General features: G+C 41.0%; 1 protein-coding gene across 3 annotated transcripts in view; it reads right to left on the bottom strand.

The window, feature by feature from the left end:
- PLCB1 (phospholipase C beta 1) overlaps positions 1-22124 on the bottom strand; it is a 702980-nt gene that overhangs the window by 152176 nt on the left and 528680 nt on the right. For all 3 annotated transcript variants that reach the window (XM_030310083.1, XM_030310080.1, XM_030310081.1), the window contains exons 12-14: positions 12221-12303; positions 5746-5830; positions 4238-4415 (exon numbers count right to left, since the gene is read on the bottom strand). In XM_030310083.1, coding sequence (XP_030165943.1) covers positions 4238-4415; positions 5746-5830; positions 12221-12303 — 346 coding nt within the window. The remainder of the gene's footprint in view (positions 1-4237; positions 4416-5745; positions 5831-12220; positions 12304-22124) is intronic.

Genomic DNA, 22124 nt, shown 5'->3' with positions numbered 1-22124 from the left:
TATTGTATCTTACGATTTGCCTGCAGGCTTATTTGATGGATGCATTGTCATTCATTTAAACAATGCATGTATCTTAGAAAACGGTGACATTCTGTTTCAAAAAGCAGGATAAAATGCATGAACCCTTAAAATAATTATGCGTGGAAATCTGCTTTGGTCAGACATAATTTAGCTGCATACTTAGCCAACACACAGTCATTTCAATGGATTATTTTTCCTCTCTGAAGATTTGGTGGATGATTAGGCTCCTTAAAAATTCACACCAGCAGGAAGTATTAAATTCTTACACAGCCTTGGGTCTCAGTCTCACCTGATAATATCAGTTTTGTAAAAAGATTTTCAGGTAAAATACTAAAGAAGGCATTATATGATGACTACTATCTTTCAGCGTTCACACAGTGCCATAACAGTACAAGCCCAGTAGATGGCTATATTGGCTCTACAATGAGGTAACTTGCACTGGCTAGGTCCTCCCCCCTCTCAAATCTTGTGAAAGTTTGCAACCCTGTTCAATCTATGTAAATGACACAGTGTCCACAGCATGTCTTCCAAAAAGCTTATACATGTTTTCATTTGACTAGCAAAGGTCAATCAATTACTGAATAGTAGCAGTGAGCAAAGTATTCATGAAGTATCTTTAGAGGGAAAAGATTTCCAGGACCAGTAAGTCTTATTATTTATGGCTCGTTTATTGAAAGAAAGCACATGTAACCACTTTATGATACTTACATTGTGTTAGTTAATATCGGGAATCCATTATAATTTGGAAAGAAAACATATCTCATTATATACCAACACATTCTTTTGGAGGTTGGCACTTAATTGTTTTTTATAATCAAATGTGTTGCCCCAAGTTCTTTTTACTTTTTTTTTTCTTGCTTTTTAATTAGAGAGGGGATTCTTTTTTTTTTTTAATTGAGTAATTTCAAAGGTTGTTTGGCAAAAGCAAGTAACAGTGCTTCATGTGATATAACAACACACCAATAATTTCATAATCCTCCATCAGGTAATTCTTTAGTTTATGTGGGAAAGAAGTAATTTGTCTTCCTTTACTCTATGAGCAGGACCCTGGTTTCTCCCTCATAAGTCTTCTGAGGGATCTTGGAGGAAACTTAAGACCATAAAACCTTGAACCATAAAAAAAAATCTACTTTATCCTAGTTCTTTAAGACAAGTATACTGGCAAAGGGCTGAATCTTGGAAAAGGCACCTGGCCAACAAGCACCATGATAAGTAAATTAGTTTTGAAATAAGAACCATTCCATGTTTTTCAAGTTACTTGAGTTCCCATTACCAGAGAACATCTACAAACCAAATGGCAAATTAGTAGGGCTCATTATTCAAAAGACTACCTACATATTAAAATGTCCAAAATTTTCCATTGAAATAAATAAAGATTGCACAACAGACCATGGGGCTAGCTTAGGAAATCTACCGAATTACTAACAGATTGCTGTTCTTCTCTGTATTAAGCAATAATGTCCAATGCCTGTAAAAATTGTTATTTGTGTTATGCATCCAGTTAATAAAAAGGGAGAGAACTGGTAGTGGGAAAGGGAGATGGGGAAACAAGTTCCTGTATGCAAAGGAAGACTTGGTTTCTTCCCTAGATTCAAGGGTTTCAAGAACTGTAAACCTTCGGAAACAACATTCTTACTGAGAACAAGAGTTAGTTTTGAAAAAAGAATCAGAATAATGTATTAATGCTTGAAATACACACTCAAAAACTACCGCCCCCAAAAGACCTTTCAAATAATTATATATTTGTTGGTAAGAATTTTGCTCTAAACCATAAAAGAAATTGGCCATTGAGATGGAAACATACAAGAAAAGATAAATCATTGATTTGGTTAACCTTTATTTCCCCACCAGATTGCTCTAGAATTTACATTTTAACTTAAAATTATTTTGAAATCTTTTTAAAAATGTTTTTTAATGTTTATTTATTTTTGAGAGAGAGACAGAGTGCAGGTAGGGGAGGGGCAGAAAGAGAGGGAGACACAGAATCTGAAGCAGGCTCCAGGCTCTGAGCTATCAGCATAGAGCCCAACTGACGCAAGGCTCGAACTCATAAACCATGAGATCATGACCTGAGTGGAAGTCATATGCTTAACTGACTGAGCCAGCCAGGTGCCCCTATTCTGAAATCTTTTAATTGATATACAATAGATATGCAGTGAAGTACACATACCATATATATACAGAGTGATGAATTTTCACTGACTAAACAGACCTTAGTAACCAGTATCCAGATCAAGAAACAAAATAAAACCAGTGTCCAGAGGCCTTGTTGGATCCCCTTCCAGTCATTTCTTCAAAGGTAACCATTTCCTGACCTCTAATTTCATAGGATAATTCTGTCTGTTTTTGTACTTTATATAAATGGAGTCAGACAGTGGATTCTGTTTTTGTATTTGAGTTCTTTTACTCAACATTATGTTTCTGAGCTGTATCTCTATTGGTGTGTGCAGTTGTAGACTGTTATTGCTGCATATTAATCCATGGTGTGAATATACCACAACTAATGATGGCACTCGTCATCCAGTTTCCAATTTTTGGCCATTCTGTGTAGTGTTGCTCTGAGCAATTCTTGTGCATCTCTCTTGGTGAATATCTATACACGTTTCTGTTGGGTATATACCTAGGAATGGAATCCCTAGGACCGAGGATGTGCATATGTTCAGCTTTTGCAAATACTGCCAGTTTTCCAAAGTGATTGTTCCAATGTGAGTTAATCTTTCCATTCAAGAACTTCCTAGATTCAAGCTTCAAGTTTCCTCCACTTACTCACCCTCCAATCAGGAGAGCCCTTTTCAGATTGCCAAGATTCTGATTAAAGCTAGAAAAGAAATCATACTAAATGACAAATAATTCAAAGGAAATGGGGTGACCACTTGAATTCTTTTCTCATCATCCGTAAAAATCTATTTCAACCTAAATTTAAAAGGAAAATTAATGATACTAAGCATCGCCTAGAAGCTTTGATAGATAATTCAATTGCCTTTACCTTTTTACATTTAAAAATTTTTTTTTTCAACGTTTATTTATTTTTGGGACAGAGAGAGACAGAGCATGAACGGGGGAGGGGCAGAGAGAGAGGGAGACACAGAATCGGAAACAGGCTCCAGGCTCTGAGCCATCAGCCCAGAGCCCGACGCGGGGCTCGAACTCCCGGACCGCGAGATCGTGACCTGGCTGAAGTCGGACGCTCAACCGACTGCGCCACCCAGGCGCCCCTACCTTTTTACATTTTAAAAGAGATCTGTAAAATATGGATGAGTTGAATTGCCCAGCACTCTTCAGCATATCATCAATGAGAACACATTCAGTGAACATCTTGTGCCCAGACCCAAGTTAATGTTAAGGTATCATTGCCCTTTAGAAGCTTAAACTCATGTGGTCACTCCAAACATTATTTGGCCGATGTGGTAGACCACAAAACCATACGGCTCCCCCAAATGACCATGTCCTGGGGATATGTTCTGTGCCCTGTGAATATACAGCAAGAGGGGCTTTGCAGATAGAGTAACATTGAGCTGGGGAAGATTATCCTGGTTTATCCAAATGGATCCAATGTAATGGTGTGAGTTCCTAAAAGCAAAGGACCTTTCTTGCCTCTAGTCAGAGGCAGGTATGATGACAGAAGTGAGATGGGACATTCCTGGCTTGAAACTGGAGGAAGAGACCATAAGCCAACAAATGTGGGTGGCCTCTGGAAGATGGAACAAGCAAAGAATAGGATTCTCCAGAGCCTCCAGAAAGGACAGCAGCCCTGCTGACAACTGGAGGTTGGCCCAGTGAGACCCATGTGGGCCTTCCTACTTACAGAACTGGAGATCATACATTTGTGTAGCTTTTTTTTGGTTCATCTATTTATTTTGAGAAAGAGAGAGAGAGAGAGAGAGAGAATGAGTAGGGGAGCATCAGAGAGAGGAGAGAGAGAGAGAATCCCAACCAGGCTCCACACTGTCAGTGCAGAACCCGGAGTGGGGCTCGAACCCACAAGCTGCGAGATCATGAGCTCAGCCTAGGTCAGACGTTCAACTAACTGAGCCACCCAGGCCCCCCCGCCATTTGTGTAGTCTTAATGAAGCCACCAAGTTTGCAGCAGAAACAGAAAACCCATACCATTTAAAAGTGTGTCCAAATAGGAATGTAAAATTCCTTCTAAGTTAAATTAGAGCAGCAATTCTTAAAACAACATGTAATAGGGAACAAGAGCCTGCCAACCCCTCACCGGCTCCTGGAGATGAGGGCTCAAACACGCTGGAGGAGTCACTGTACGTGTTGGAGGCTTGTTCTGAGAGCTTCTTTTTGCCACTTCCTTCTGATGACTTATGCGATTTCTTCTTATTTTTCACCAAAATTTTGTACATTAAATCCATAGGGCTTGGAAGAGGAACTCCAGATTCCAGCTAATGGAAAAGAAAAGCACCTTCTTTAACAATACTGCCCCTTTCTTTCACACCCCCTCCCCAAACCCCCAGCACAGTGTTGGACACCAAGAGCTTCTAGATTATTAGTTACTACGTTCATCACAGCTCATTAGACTGTTCTAAGCATGTGTCCCGCATGGGGGCTGCTTCATGGTTCTTTATTTTTTCATGAAAGGCATATTTTAATTACCGAACTCTTATTTTTCCACAACGAATCCCCATGAATCAGACCCACAGAAATGTACTGGGAGATTTGCTAACCCAAAGTTTTATGAGTTTTCTGATGGACCATAAGTCCAACCGTTTTGGTTTGAGGCAGATAGGAAGGCTTTGTCCTGGATTTTCGAACAAGGGAAGCCAATTAGTGTGGTGTCTGTCAGGAAGGGTGTCTGTCATATGGAAGCCTACAGAACCAACCTTTCAGATGCATTTTAAAAAGAGCAAACCCCCCATCTGGAACTAGGTAGTAAGCTGCACATGTCCTTGGCATCAGCCCAAGTGGGCTGGTGGTTTCACATTTCCTTGTAGCCCTGAGATTCGAGCTACCCTTATTTGCAAACATTATTGCCAGTGTTTTCAAGCTTGCACATCTAATGGGAAAATCAATTTCCCATGAGAGGGTTGTTAGATATTATATCAGAGATTATGTGTGCAAGTCCCAAGGTGAGTTATTTTTAGCAAGTCTAGTGAACTCCCCTAAACTGGTCCTTTATTCTTTGCTTACAACAAGTCTGGGGATTGGTATGAAGTTGTGTAAGAATGTGTGGAGATGAGGAAAAAGGGTTGAAGAGGGGAAAGGCTACTTTAAGATGTTCCTACTGCTTTTCCTTCCCAAAGTAGGGATGCTTGGCAATAGGAGGCCTGAGTTCTGTTCCACCAAAAGGCACATGCAAGGGAGTGAAGAGTGGATGCAGGGCCAGGTGGGGATCTCATTGTACCACCTGCAATGTCCCATTTTGCTGAACCATGTCTCTCAAAGGGTGTAATGAGGTTCCATGGGAGATGATCAGAACCCTGTCTGGCCCGGAATGTCTCCATGGAAGATACTTGTGATTCTGGGAATTCTGTAGTCCTGCCAGTCACGTCAGGCAGTGGGGGAGGGACAAGACAGTGAGCAGAGGAAGAGGACAGATGCATGTCTTCCACCCTCAGTGGGGCACACTGCCGGTTTCCTCCTGGTCAGGCTTCATTATCAACTCAATTAATCTTCCCGAGAAACACAAACTTGGAAAGGATGTAAGGAAGTCTCCCCCTAACTCCAGTCATTAATATGTACATTCCTTCAGCGATAAACCTTGAAACTGCTTACTGGGTATTTTTCCAGTGGTTCCATGAGAAGAGCATCTCCAAAGATCAGTCGGCAATACTCTGCCATCTTGGCTTGCTGCTTTGGGCTAAGGGAAATGAGAAAAAAAGCAAGCAAGGGGGCTTATTTAAAGGGGTTGGACATGATTATTTTGTGTTATTAATTACAAAAAGAAGTGATTTCTTCAACTTACCCTTCAAGACCAATATGTATCACTCTAAACCCCTTGTTTGCTATCCTGACTTCTGTGAATCTGAATACCACATGCAGAGAGACAGTGAAGGCTATTCCTATGGCTAGCCTCCATAGACACAGATGGAGAGGACAGCAGGTCATTTGCCAGTCACTGGATTCTTGAATGCCCCAGAATTATGGGCTCAGTCCCTTTTGTTCAATTTCCTGATTCTAAGTCAAATGCAAGATGCTTGGGGCAGACCTCAGCCATGACTCCATGTGAATTCTTGGTTGAGATTTGTCTAACCCACAAAGAGCTAGCTGTAAAGGAATGTTTTTAAGGAGGTGAGGGAGGAGAGGAAAGGAAAGGAGAGAGGCAGACAAGGAGGGAGGGAGGAAGAAAGAGAGAGGGAGAGAGAGAGGGAGAGAGAGAGGGAGAGAGAGAATCTTAAAACACAGAAGGGCAGTCAGGCCAAAGTGTGTTCACTTGGGAGGGGATTCTGGAGGGAAGATAAGAAGCAGACACCATGAGGAAAGGTGTCTGCAACTCTTATGTGCATAATAGGGCAGCAGAGGTGGTGTGAGCCTGACTAAGTGCTGGTAAGAATCTGATCTGAAAGAGAAAGCCTGGAGCTGTAGGGCTTGCTGAACTGAGCTCCAGGCTCTCAACCACTCTGGATCTATAAAATGAGGATAATCACAGTTCTTGGAAAAGGACAGAGGATGCCAAGAAGATGAAGCAGAGTAATGGATGCAGATGCCTTTGAGGCATTAGGAGAGTGGGGCTAATGTAAGAGGATCCAGAGTTACCAGGCAGCACCCACCAGCTAGACTGGGCAACTTGCGGGCTGGCTAACACATAAACACAGTCGGTACGAGGGAATATCTGCCATCTTTCAATACTCTTGCTTCCTTTGACCTTTTAAAAAGCAATAATATTTTTTTTCTCGTTCTGTAGAACGTTAAGTATCATTATAAAGGTATCCAATTCCATTGGGTTTTATGGACTGTGAGTTTGATCTACAGGCTGTCAAACTTGATTTCCAATAGTTGCCTCTACATGCTGCAATGTTAATACATTTTCACAAAACTGGGATTGCAGTAAGAATAAGTAAGTGATAAAAAGCCTTATTTACCACAATTCAAAACAATTCTAAAGTGGGATTCTTAATTTTCTTTCTCTCTTCCATAACTGTTAAGCCTGGATCATGGACTCCCCGCCCCACCCCGCCCTAGATGGGGGATGTTCTAGGGATTCAAATTGTATTGCAATGGTCCCTAGGGACCTTTTTAAAAGGCGTATATTTTGGGGGTCAAATGAGTTCTCTGGGTTTCAACTAGAAGCCCGAGGTCACTGTTTCATTGAAACTGCAGGGAGAGGCAAAGAAGAGGTTACAGAACTTGCCAAACCCTGTACAACAACCCCCCCCCCCCCACACACACACACTTGCTCATTGTCCTTTCTTGACCTGGAGGAGACTTTATTGTGTGGCCTGTGTGGTCCTCAGAATATTCCTCACCAGTGTCAAGGAGAGAGGGAAACCTGCCAGTCAGAGAACAGATCATGAAAAGCGTAGGGGTAGTTGTTTCAGAACAACTCATTAGAGGCTGGGGAGCAAGCAGAGAAGTAGCTGATTTGGCAGAGCAGCCCCGGGCATCTGTTCAGATGCTGTTGCTCAAAGGATAACCAGCCCAGGGGCTCAACCAAGCCTACAGGTTCCTCAGCTGAAGCGGAGACAAGTCCATCTATGCCGGGCCCACATGCTCCAGGCTACACAGAAGAAACTGTCCAAACCCTCTGACTTTCACGGAATGGCACTACCATGTGTCACAGAGCTTTGCTATTCCAAGTGTGGTCCATGGACCGGTAGCATCCACAGCCCCTGAAGCTGGTCAGAAATGCAGATTCAAGGCCTCCAATGCAGAATCTAAGTCAGAATCTCTGGAGAAACAGGACTTGGGGGTCTTCACAAACCCTCTAGGCGATTCTGATGCACCCTCAAGTTTGAGAACTGTTCTGATAGAGTAAAAAGAGTCAACAGGTGCTGATGTAGCTGCTGTTTTTCTAGAGTATTGGAACTTGGGGTTCCTTTGATCAGAGACTTGCAGTAAAGAGGGAGAGTTTCACCTCAATGCCCTGTTTTAGGATTTTGAGGGGAGCCACATTTTCATCAGTGGAGGGATTTGAGGTGATGTTCCAGGTGTTGCTAAGCAGGTAGCAGGCAGAGTCCTCTGTCCTTTGTCAGGCTGTCCCCAAACCAGGCTTTAGGAAGGATTTTGCTGGAGCAAAATCTGACTTTATTCCAGTAAAGAATCACTGAGCTGTTAGTGCTTCAGGTGTTGGGGCCTAGGGCCAGGTCCTGATTCACTGAATTGGGAGAGGAGTCCTGGAACCTGCATTGGTAACAAGCCTGTGGGTAGTTCTGACATGGATAGGTCCACAGTGTTTAAGGTAACACTCTGACACTTTACCCAAATAACCTGAGGTCTTAAGAAAATGTTGCTTCCTCGGCAGCATCGGTATGGGGCCTGAGATTATGGATTTCTTTTTTTTCCTTTTAAGTGAACTCTACCCCCACTGTGGGGCTCAAATTCATGCCCTGAGATCAGGATTTGCATGCTCTATCAACTGAGCCAGCCAGCCGCCCCAACTCTGCATTTCTGACAAGCTCCTCAATGATGAGGCTGCCGCTGGCCCACAGATCAACCACACTCCGGGAAGCAAGGATCTAAGTCTGACCTAGACATTTTAAAATCTACCTCAAGATCAACTGAAATGAAGAGAACAAGAGGCAGTTTTCCAAGAAGAAGTAATATGTGCTACTTGGTAATCAGGCTATTCACGTTCTCCCCAAACTCACACACCCACCTGACAGGGAACGGACTCAGAGCAGAGAGCAAACTGAATAGAAAAAGAGGAAAACAAAGCAACTTTGTGGGTCAGAGTTGTGGAAGTAAAAGACATTCACACTGCAGTTACAGAGCAAGAATAAAAATTCCTGAAGCACTCAGAGCATCCACATCAGCTACCACGGAGATGAAGTGACAGGAAATACTCACAAATACATTTGGAGTTTGGGCCGTAGCAGGCACATCTGGATATATGAAATACCCCTAAAATGTAGGAACCTGGCCACGTGGTCAGTTTTCTGACAAAGGAATGCACCCCATGAAATGTCATGGTGTAAACCCCCCACGTTGAACTAAACCAACCTCCTTCTCTATAGATGAGGAAGCTCTTACCCAAGGAGATTAAGGACCTTGTCCAAAATCTCACATTATCTGTGGCTGAACCAGAACCAGGGGTTACTTCACTTGAATTCAGTATAGAATTCTTTTAATGAAAATGCTAGCTTACAAATTAGGTGGAGGATCGGAGCTGGCTAGGGTCTTTTTTTTTTTTTTTTAAGATTTTGAAGTCTCATTTCTACAAATTCAAAATCAGGTGTGGGAGTGCAGCTCAGGAATCTGCATTTTATGGGATTCTGATATAGCAGGTGGAGAAGGAGAAGTTGCCAGCAGCTCATGGCAGACTTCCCTTTGTTGTCCACAGATAGGTAATTTCAAGTATTTGGAGAGAAAACCAGAAGATCTAGTGGATTTCTTCCTTTCTTCCAGTGTGAGTTTCTTTTGTAACCTGAACCAGAGTTCTGAATCTGGCATTTTGTATATGCAGCACACAGGAAAATAAAATGGTCCACTAGAAATGGCAAGCAGGTTGCAGATGTTTTTGGGAAGTGTGTCCCAGGGTCACTGGGTTGAGCAGGATTCGGAGATTAATTTCTAGGGTTAGTAGGAAATAGGGCTGCAAGTGAAGAACGATGTCTGCCGCTGGGTTCAGCAATGAGGTGAGTGGCCCACATGTCAAGCACAGGGTTGTACCAGCAAAGGGAAAGCTTATAACTTTTCTTTGGGTGTGTGAGCCCTCCCAGGAGAGGACTGAAGCAGAGCAATTTTGATATGTGAAGCTTAAGGCAATGGAAACGTGAAGCAAACAACTGTCTCTCACGAGAGACTCCAGGATCTTAGCATTTCACTGCCATCAGATTATCTCGATGGTTTGGGGTAAATATCATGGTGTCCTTGGTTTTCTTTTGTTACATATGAATTATTAATAAACTTTTAATAGCTAAATTTCTCATTTTTTAAACCAGAAAGGGCAGTATTGTGGTACTATCTTTTGGCTTTTGTGTACAATGCAGGAATTAGTTTTCAAGCCCTGTTTTGGTTCTCTGTATGTTTGATGTTGAAAACCACAAAAAATATCCTGTGGTTAAGGGTCACAAACCACATAAAAGTGAACAGTTACAGGCAGTTGCCTTGTGGATGCTCTGGTTGCCTTAATTCGATGTTTTGAAGGCTCCTGATGTATCTGCTTAGGCACAGGGATAGTGTTGGTTAAATGTGTGAGTTTTGAAGCCAGACCAACCAGGTGTGAATCCTAGCTCTGTCACCTCTTAGCGGGGTGGCCTTGGGTAAGTTACTCATTCTCTTTGGGGATGAGTTCCAACATCTGTGAAATAGGGATTATCATAATAATATTTATTCTTAGGAGCACCTGGGTTTGTGGTGAGGGTCACATGAACTTATATCTGGAAGGCTGCTGGGCACAGAATATAAATTCAATAAATATTAGCTGTTATGTTTCTGGTGGTAGTGGTTGTTGATACCTCTCTGGTTACCTTATAGGAAAGTTCAATGAAGCAGATGTGAGAATCAAGAATGGAACTATAGCTTTTCATCTTGTCTAGTTTATACAAAAACATTTCTCGCAGAAAATAAATGTGCTAGATTTAGAGATATTTCTCTAAAAAGGACGTAATACATCAACAGGTCTGGGAACGACAGTGCCTGAAAGAAGGCGCTGAAGCACTGTTAGAGCTCAATTACAAACGGACTGGCTGAGATGAGAAAATGCTCATGCGCAAGTCAGAGCTGTCACAGCAAATGAGGTATTAAATACAGCAACGAAAGAGGCGCTCCCTTTAGTTCCAAGAGAAATAGCAGTGAAACAATCAATTATTTTCTCTTCAATTGACCCTCAGAAGTGTTAGAAAAACTATCTGCCAAATGATTAAATCATTCGTTGGATGACTGTTTCCCAGTGAAACAGAACCAAGAGCTGGTAAATGTAATATGGATTTCCTGAGGGCAGACTAGAAATACAGATAATTATAAAATTGGTTACTTCAAAGTAAGGTCTCTCTCCATGTATACATTAACAAATAATCACATTTAAGTACTTGGAAATTCCTCAAGCTGAAATTCGTGCATGACCAAACTGTTTCTTTTAAGATTTTAGTGAATTCTTAAATAACTGGTGAGTTAATGCATGTCACAAACTAGTTGGAAAAAGGGAATCAATAAGTGATCTGGGAAAGACTTTCAATAAGAAGGAGGGGAAAAAAGGAACCTGTGAACCAAATTAGGACAGGTGCTGTTGGCTTTTAGTTGAGAAGTCTAGCTTAGGTCATTGAAATGAAAGAGAGGGCTTCACAAGAAGCATTCACAAGAAGAGAGGGCTTCTTTTGAACAATGGTATACACTATCTGTCTTCAGACATTAATTCCATGGACTAGAATTTTAGTTTCTTGAATTTTGATTCAATACAAAGAAGACTCTTTCATTTTGGAGCACTTTAAATTGGGCAACTATAGGGTAAACTAATACCCATATTTTAGATATAAATGTGTCTTACTCTGGTATTTTGTGATAAAATGAATATAAAAGACTTTAGGCAAACTATCTTTTCTTTGTGTGGCTTAGCGATAAACGCAAGCTATTTTGAAATAGGAACAACTCACAAATATTAGCAAACAAGGGCAACCAATGGGAAGACGAAAGAGGGAGCATTTGGTGGTCTGAGTTCTGCATAAGTGCAGGTGACAGAATAGAATTTATAGCTTTCCCTCCACCAGCTTCAGCTTGTATGGAACTGGTCATTTTCATGTGGCAAAATGGACTACAAATTTGCACGCAATAGAAGGAGCTAATGAAGGAGGATTATAAAAGTGGCCCATTGAAATAGAGACATGTATTATTCCCCTGCATTGCAAAAAGAGGAGTCCTTAATTTAAAATCCTATTGTGGCCTGAAAAAAGATTCCACAAGTCCACTGGATTATTATGTTAATGAGATTTGAATGAATGAATCCCATCATATGCAGATGAAAACATGACACTTCAGATATAACATAATTGAGGAACACCATTAATAATATCAAATGGTCTTAAATCTGATGAACAATTATTAAACATGCCCTATTTGGGAAAAAGACTCCCCATTGAATGTGTGGAATACTTACGAATCTACGTGGTTCTCAAATGAAAGCAGAATTGGAAAAGGTGACGTCTTAAATGCACACTCAGCAATTGCTTCTATCACTTCCTAAAAATGAGAACACATGTATATTTAATATGCCAGAATGCTAATGTGTATATACATTTTCCCTTAATGTGGCTGCCTTTTTCATTCATAGAATTGTATGGAATGGCCTGAAATCACCAGAAGGCATTGCAGGAGGTGCCAAACTATACATTTTCTGACTCTGGACTTAAAGTGGAAAGAAAGAAGACTGATTTGGTGGAGGGGGAGACACAATTGTAAAAGAGAACAATTCTTCTATTTGCTAGTTATATTTAGGTATTTTTCTTTTTTAAAAACTTTTTTTTATTGTTTATTTTTGAGACAAGAGAGAGACAGAGCATGAGTGGGGGAGGGGCAGAGAGAGAGGGAGACACAGAATCAGAAGCAGGCACCAGGCTCAGAGTTGTCAGCACAGAGCCCGATGCGGGGCTCGAACTCACAAACCGTGAGATCATGAGCGAGCTAAAGTCGGTCGGTCAACCGACTGAGCCACCCAGGCGCCCTATATTTAGTTATTATTCCTATGAAAGAAATCTAATCACATTATAAAAAATTTGGACTAGAGAAGGCAACAGTTTTCACCCATAAATTCACCCTGGGAGCCAAACAACTGTTGGCATTTGGTTATATTTACTTCTAGTGGGTTTTTCATTTATTAGTATAATTTGGTTTTCATTATAGTAAATAGTCTACTTGTATTTTTTAAGCATTGTTTTTGAGATATCACTTTACTTAAAAGCAACCATTTAAAGTGTACAATTGAATGGTTTTTACTATATTCACAGAGTTGTGCAACCATCATCCCCAACTAAATTAGAAGATTTTTATCACCCCCAAAAGAAGCCATGTACCCATTAGCAGTCACTCCCTATTTTCCCATCCCCCCCCCATGCACCTGCCCAAGGCAGCCACTAATATACTTTCTGTCTCCATAGATTTGCCTATCCCAAATATTTCATATAAATGGAATCATACAGTATGTGGCCTTTTCCATTCTGGCGTCTTTCACTTAGCATGCTTTCAAGGTTCATCCATGTTGTAACATGTATCAGTACTTCATTCCTCAACCTGTGTATTTTAAAAAATGTGTATGTCATAAGGTTTAAAATCTGTATAAAATTCTAGGGAGTAGTAGTATTAATTGATTTAACCATTACCCAACTGTTGGACAGACATATTTAAAGAGCTATCATCCAGATAGTTCTACAAAGAACATCTCCATTTTTTCCCCTAGTATTTTCAATTATTTTCTGGGAATGGATTCTCAGAAGGGAAATTATTGAATTAAAGGATATGCATATTTTTATAGTCTCCTACATTTGTCCAAATTATTTTTAATCTTTGGTTGCATAGAGTAATGTATGAAGGACCAGATTTTGATGCATATCCACCAGCTTTGGGCATCAGTTTTTCAGTATGTTTTCCTTATTGAACTCGTATACTCATACCTTTGTCTTTTAGTTGCATTTAATCTTTTCATAGTCTTTTTCCAAATAAGAATTTCCACTCTCATTCCATATGCCCAAGACTTCTCCACTATCTTCTCTACCTCCCTTAAACAATGCATAGCTTTGTTGGTATCCATGTGAGAGAGCCATTTCCCTGGCCACAGAGTATAAATAAGCCTTTCTAATTCTGTACTACATTTGCATGTATCTTCTGAGACGAATTTCCCTGTACGGAGCAAAAGAATCACTCTCACTGTTTCTTAGAAGTGAATTCACAGATTGCCTTTCATACATTATCAGTTTAACTTTTATGATAGTTGATGCCATCAAAAATAAGTGCACTATAAATAGCAAGCAACACCAAGACTTGAAATTCCTGATTTATTTGAGCAGAAGCTTCAGATTCAAACAGGCTTGCATCTGAATCTTACTTCTTGGCTTTACAAACTGTGTGACCTTGGGAAAAATGACTTAATGCCTCTGTGCATTGGCTTGCTGATATGTAAAGTGAAGGTGATAAGCCTCTGTCCACAAGCTTGTTGTGAGGATGCAGGGAGAAAAAGGAAAGGACCCATCTCATGATGAGCATCTATTCTCAGATCAACTCAGGTTACTTACCTTGCTGGTGCCTCCCTCCTTACCTTAAACCCTCCCTCTTAGACTCTTATTAATACAAATAAGAGTTGCCATTAAATGAGCATTTATTAGGGTGCCCAGGTGGCTCAGTCAGTTGAGCATCTGGCTTTGGCTTGGGTCATGATTTCACAGTTCATGGGTTGGACCGCTGTGTCAGGCTTTGTGCAGACAGGGTGAAGCCTGCTTTGGATTCTCTGTCTCCCTCTCTCTTTGCCCCTCCCCTGCTCATACACACACACACACACACACACACACACACACACTCTCTCTCTCTCTCTCTCTCTTTTCAAAATGAAAAAAAAACATTTAAAAAATGAGCATTTATTATGTTCCAGACACATATTTTAACTCATGCTATAAGCATTCTCTAAGGAAAACATTATCCACCATTTTACAGATTGTAAAATGGAGGTTCAGAGATATTAGCCAATTTGCCCAGGGTCACAAAAAGGAGAATCCAAGAAACCCCAGGAAAATATATCTGACTCTAGACTTTATGCTCTTACTATTGCAGTAACTCTCATGCAGCCAATGATCTTAACCACCAAAGATCAAAGCTGTAAAAAGAACTGCAAATAGATATTATAAAGAAAGTAGGTGTTGAGTGTGAATAAAAAAGGAGCTAGATTTTGTTGATTTCATAAATTTGGCCCCATTGTATCAGTTAAATGCAAAACATATTAGAGCCATTCTTGACTTCTCTCTTTCTCTCATATCTTCTAATTCATCAGCAATCCAGTCCCAAATTTATCCAGAATATAATCACATCTCAGCACGTCCACCTCTATCATCCTGACCCCAAAATCTTTGCAATAACTGCTGTTGTAGATTTCATCATCATTACCACAGAGTCACTATCCTTTCCTGTGAGATCTGTTGGCAATAGACATGGCCATGCCCTTTGTTTTGGCCAGTGAAAAATGTGTGAAAATGACCGGCTGAACATGGTATCTTTAAGAGCCATCATGTGATTCTGCCATTTCTGTTTCTCCTCCGCCATGAGCCCAGTGATATTACACGTTGGGCTGTTCTTTCCACATGGATTGCGGACAATATTCATCTGAGCAACAGCCAACATCTAACCTGAGTGAGAAAACCACTGAGTGGCTCTAAACCACTGAGATTCTGGGGGTTCTGTTATTGCAGCAAAACCTAGCAGAGGCTTCTATGTTTACCCCCTACATTACATATCACAGCCACAGTGATTGCTCTTAAACATGAGTCAGATGATTTTACTCCTTTGGGATAAAACTTTCATTGGCCTTCCATTTCACAGAGTGAAATCCAAATTCCTTATTAGATCCGGCACCTGCTATCTCTCTAAATTCACCACATTTCCTTTCCCATTGCTCACCCAGATATAATCCATTGATCTTTTCTTGCTTTTCCTCAAATACCCCAGGCATGATTTTATCTCTGTTCATCTCTTTCATTTATTTGTCCATCTCTGTTATTTCTGTTAGGAACATTCTTATCTGAAAGCAAAGCTTACTCCCTTATTTTTGGGTGGGTGGTCTTTTCTCAAATGTCATGTTACTAAAGTGTTTTTCCACCACCCTGCTGAAAATAGCATACCTTAGCCCCCTCTTTCCTTCAATACTTACTTATGTTGCCTTAAAGGGCATGTCTCCATGTACCATATTGTGTATTTATTTTTGTCTATTTCTTTCCACTAGACTATTAAGAGCATTTCTTTCCACTAGCTTCTTGAGAGTAAGCACTCAGTTTGCTCCATGACTCTTCCTAAGGCTTAGGAAGTGCTAAGGCATATTCTAGACACTCACTAAATATTTTCAAATAAATGAATGAATTCTTAACATTCTTAACAGAAGAGAAGTATCATTTATTTAGTTGTGTTCCAATTCAGTCTTCTATTGACTATTTCAGAGGTCAGCATACTTTCTATAAAGGGTGAGACAGTACGTAGTTTAGGCTTTGCTGGCCATATGATTTTTATGGCAACTATTCAACTCTGTCTTTGTAGACTCAAAGCAGCCATGGATGATATGTAAAGCACATATGGATGTGCTTATGTTCCAACTAAACTTAACTCATAAAAATAGGGGGTAGGTTGAATTGGCCTGTGGAAGGTAGGTAGTCAACCCCTGGACTAGTGTGATCATTGGCATAAGCAAAGCTTAAAATCCAATGTAACCACAGGCAAATCTAATTTTTATTAAAAAGTTTGAATATTCATTCCATACACAATAGCTCAGTTAACTTGAACAATTTCATGGCCAAAATTTCCAATCAAGGTTGAGTGCTGCATTAAAGAAAAAAATCTTTCAAATATAAAAGTAAATAAAAGTGTAATCAGTCTTTGATAACTTTCCGAGGATGACTGTTGCCTTTGGCTATTTGAGAATCACTGCAACTGCCTTCATTAATGAAGGTTGATTGTAGAAGTGGCCCATCAGATCAATTTGGGCCGATGAGAGTCAGGCCTGAAGGTGAGAACCCCTCTCTCTTAGGGTGTTTTGCCTCTGGCCAAGGGCCTGTCTCTGTTTACATTTGGCAAATGAAATGTGAGTGTTTTTCTGGGCCTGCGACTTGTGAGGACTTTGTGCCTCCCTCCAACTTTCTGGCTCCCTGGGTCTGGTTCTCTCTTCCCACAGCTAGGCTGCTGAGATGACCTGAACCACAGCTGGGCTCTGGGGGTTCCTAGACCATCCAATCTGTGTCTCCTATTTCTCCTCTTTGCCTGCCTCAGACATCCTGGTCTTGTGCCCTTGACTTAGGACACCTTTCTCAGCTCCCACTGGGCTTCTAACAAAGGCTGGGCTGTATTTAGTTTGAACTTTGGGTTTCTTCCTGGAGGTGAAGTGAATACCAGGGGTTTTGTGTGGAGGCCATCTACAGCCTCTACCATAGCAGCCTTACAAATGACTTCATTAACCCCCAACCCTCACCCTGATTTATAAGAATTCTTTGCATATATAATACCACAACCATTACATTTATAGAAACAAAAGCTAAAGTGTGGCCTTTGTATTTCAACCATAATGTCAATATCTGACACTTACAGAGCACTCACTACTTGCTATACATGGTTCTAGGCAACGTCTGTGTATTGAGTAGGGTCACTGAATGCGTACAACAACCCTAGAAGGTAAGTGCTATTGTCATTTCCATTCTGCTCCTAAGAAAGAGAACAGGTCTGACAGGGGAGCTTCTCCAAGATCTTGTGGCCAGTCCAAGGGAGAGCTGGTATCTGAACCCTGGCACCAGCTCCAAAACTGCATTCTTAACGTCTACAGTCTCCTTTCTCTTTTCCTCCCATCCTCTCCCCCTCCTTCTGTCCATCTCTCTCCACCTCTACCATAACTTTAGCCACCAGCTTAGGGAACCTTTTTTGAACCTTCAAAGCCAAAGAAAACATTTACTAGATTTCATCTAATAATTTTAGCTGGGAACACCTGAAAAATCTCGAAGTTCTTCTATAGAACTTTCATTTTTTTATGGCTTTGGAATATTTTGTATGGTGTGCATGGTTATCAAGGATGAGAAAACCAGTCATAGGCTTTAAGTTTTGTTCTTACATATGAGCTATCATTAGTGGACACTGGATGTGAAAGTACCTTACTGCTCAATTGCTCCTTATTGAGCCAAAACTGTTTTTCAGGGACTTCTAACACTGGATTCAATAATCTATAAACCATATGGCTCAATTACTAACCTACAGTGGGGAAAACTGCCCTTGAAATCCTTTATCCCTGACAGACAACAGCAGGATGTATTTGGATATCCATTTTATGTGAGCATTTATGTAGCTGTTAAATTGCATCCGAAATTATTATTTTTCTCAGAGCTTTATTTTCAGAAATGCTCGATTTAACCACATACTCAAATTGAATATATTTTCATCATCTATTTTATCACATTACCAACTTTTCCATCTTATACAATTGCTGGTAACACAGACACTGCCTGAGGGGAGAAAGAGGAGCAGTTTGGGGATGAAGGAGCCCGGGGGTGGTGGTGGTCAGTGTGGGGAGAAAGAAGATTGAGTGGGAGCACAGAGAATGCAGACCAAGTGGCGAATTATTATGTCATGACCATCAGAAAGGCTAAGGCAATGAGGCAAGGAACTAGAACAGCAGATATATGAGATAAATAATAAATAAATCTGGAGTGCAAAATAAAAAGTCCTCCATGAAGACACTGAATTATAGCATGTCCCTTTTCCCAGAACATAACTTTTTATTTTGGCCCATATAATAAATAAGCAGTAAATGCCAATAGGAACTTTTGGTTTTGGGGATAGATCACACAGAAGTTTCTCAGATTACATAGATTGAGAGCAGATAAACGGTAATGACATAAAAATGATGAACTTCTGTAATCAGTTTATTTTGCTGCTGCAATATGTGCTTTGGCTACAGAACACAGTCTAATTGCACCATGAAGGTCAAGTCCAAATAAATGGGATAGCTAAAACTGGCAAACATTTGGAGAATCTTTTCACTGCCCACCAATATATCATACATGGAATGTCACACGTGAAAATGGAGAAAGACCAAATTCATTTATCTGATGAACAGAGACAAGGAAGAAAATAGAAAGCTGTGCTGTAATTTGTCTTTTTGCTTTGGGATGGGAAGATTCATTTAAAAAAAATACACATTTATTGAGCACCTACTATACGCCAGATTCTTTTCAAAGTGCTTGGGACGGATCAGGGAACATAACCAAGAGTTCTATCTTTGTGGTGCTTACATGCTAGTAGAAGGAGAAAGACAATGAACAAAAAGCATAATCATTAAGGAAATTAAGCAGAGTGGCAGGAGGGGATAAAGTGCCACTTGGTAAATAGAAAAAATAAAGTGGTGGTGGGGAGTGTATCAGGAGTGTGGGAGTGGGCAAGGTGGCTTGTTACGGTACTAAAGAGAGTATTCCCAGTATGCCTCACTGAGAAGGTGGCATTTGAGAAAGACTTCAAAGAGGTAACAGGTAAGCCATGCAGGTACCTTGGGGAAGAACATTCCGGGAAGAGGCCAAGAACCTGTGCAAAGGCTGTGATGTGGGACTTGCCTAGCATGGTCAAGCAATAGCAGAGCCCAGTAGAGTTGTAGCCAAGTGAGTGATGGGGGAAGTGGTAATGGGGGATGGATCACACAGGATCTTGTCCCCCATTTCTCTTTTACCCTTTCTTACAATGTCACATACACAGTGGTTTCTGGAAAAGCAGCCTACCTACCAACAATCATGCAGAGCAGGCTGGGACTTATGGTGAGGCAAGTGGGGGGCCTCAGGGCAAAATGTAAAGACACACTCATTGTTAGGTGACAAGTCTGCATGTACATGACACTGAGAGCAAATGCTTCCTTAAACTTTGCATGTGAGGTACCTCACGAGTCTCACCCCAGTACTACCTAGTCCTGATTCAGAGAATTCCTGCTCTGTATATTTGTGTACAAAACAGGTTGGCATCTCTACTACCCACAGCCTTACTAGCCTACCCACCACCCACCCACCCACCCACATCTCAGCAAGATTAATCTATCCTGCAAATGCGCATTAGCAGGAAGCAGGGCTGGACAAACCAGCCACCAGGGAGATGAGTTTCCTGCTCTCTTTGGTCATTCCCCAACCCCAACTCTGGCAGGCAGAGAGAAGAAGCAGTATTCTGGGCTAGATTTTGTTTTCTAGTTTCTTTATCTGTCAGAAAATGTGTGGATGTGTTTACTTCCAGAGACCATGAAGAGATGTCCAATAAGCCCATGATTCTGGGGTTATAGATGTGACTGAAGAACCACTTGTATAGACAGGTGCATAGGGAGAGCCACTCTAAGCCAACTTAATGGCTGAGATCAAGAGGCCAATGCTCTACATAAAATAAACATGATTTAAAATGTGCCTGGTGTTTATCTACCTCCCCATCCTGGAACTCAATGAACCTTGAGGATTATAAATTTTTAAGAGTATATAACTGCTCCCCATATGGACTCTGAGGGGACTGTGGGCAGGGTGGTGGTGGGAGGGCCCTCCTGTAGTGGTTCAGTGCAGTGACTAAGGCCTTCATCCCTTAGCACAGCAAAGGCTCCATTAGGATGTGTTGTCTCCATTCCCAGGATTATGTCCATCCATCAACAGACAGATGAGCCCAAATTGCACTCACTGTGCACCAGGGTCATCTGTCCCCCAATTTTCTCAAAGAGCCCAACCAGGTTAGGATTGGATCTTAGAGAGCTGACAAAGGACAATGGCAGAAGCTGGGAGAGTGGGGGATTATGGAGATGAAACAAAAACCCATTGATTTTTCTATTAAAACCAAGAGAACTTAAGAGTTCTCCCTTTCAGGAGCAGATACAAATTTAAAGATTTGATCAGAATTAAGGTCACTCTCATATTAAACTTTGTTGTCAAATTTAGTGAAGGGTGCTATTTATTTCTAACTATTGTATTGTAGCCTAAGTTTAAGAAATCATGAAAAGTCAAATTCCCTAGACACATCATAGCAAACATATTTTAAGGTGCTAATGATATCAATTCTGAATGCATTTTTTTACTGTCAGATATGATACCTTTGATTAGTAAATCCATTTGTCTCAATCAAAACCTGGATATCCCTTGAAAATCTTGCTTCTCTTTTGCTACTCTCTTTCAAGTGATAGCTGTTTATTTTCTCACATCCCAGGTGTCCTGGGGCTAGACACTGGAGAGTGAGTTTTTTGTTTTTTTGTTGTTGTTGTTTTTGCCCCCAATGCTACTTTTGAGTTTCCAGTTCTCATAAGACACCCCAACCAGCTTTTACCATTTCCTCTCTTGTGCCATCTGCTGAGCTCTCTCTCATTCAGCAAAGACTTTGGCAAATGCTTCACTGCCTTCTTCGTCCAAAGCTTTGTCACCAATCTTAGTGGCATTAACATATAATTCATCCAACATTTTGGTGTCTCAGCACACTGACCTCCCCGTTCTCAATGGCCTTGTCCCCATTCTTCCTTAGCTAGCCACATATTTGCACTGTTTCCTTGGTTGCTTAGAGCAAGGGTTAGTGACCCAGACTCAGTTCTGCCCTGAGACCCTGTTAATGCAGGTATGGGGCTCATGCCTTGGGAGTTGTGCCTTAGAGGTTGTCTTCTGGCCCTTCTTTTCTGGTTCACTTCCAAAGAGGTGAGAAGCCTGAGTCAGTAAAAAAACACATGTCCCCTACAGTCCATATACCCTTTTCCCAGATGGTTCTCTGGGTACCTAGGACCCCAGATTTTGTCCACCCAAATGATTCCAAGCTCCTGGGGATGGCTCTTTGTAGGGGATGTGAACATAACTTGGATATTTGGCTTCTGTGCCCATATGCATGAATATTAGGCCCTTTATGATGTAGGATGGAGCCATGTGTGGAAAGAGAAGGGGGATGACCAAACATACCCTCATTCCTGCTAATAAGAATGGCTGAAGTTCCTTATAAAATACAGCTGTAGTCTTGCTTTCTAGATAGGATTTATTATGATACACAATCACAGGATTATTTCTGCTTATTGACAGCACCCAATCTATAGCAAAACCTTACTTTCTTGAATCCTCACCCAAATCATCTAATATAAGCCCAAATCCTGTAAGTCTTCTCTATGGCAGTACTTCTGAGACACCACAGTTCTCCATGACATGATGCTAATTACCCATAAATACACTGCTAAATTTTAGCCTCTGAAATTGCAATTAAGTCCATGGGCTTAATTGTAACCACTGGGACTTTCTACCTTAGGAGGCTTTATCCAAAAGGGTTTAGGTCTCTCTAGCTTCTTCTGTTTGAAATAT

The sequence above is a fragment of the Lynx canadensis genome, chromosome A3 (assembly GCF_007474595.2).
Source record: "Lynx canadensis isolate LIC74 chromosome A3, mLynCan4.pri.v2, whole genome shotgun sequence".
In the NCBI taxonomy this organism is placed as follows: domain Eukaryota; kingdom Metazoa; phylum Chordata; class Mammalia; order Carnivora; family Felidae; genus Lynx; species Lynx canadensis.
The sequence above is the reverse complement of the archived record's forward strand: the minus strand, read 5'-3'. Positions and strand labels throughout refer to the sequence as shown.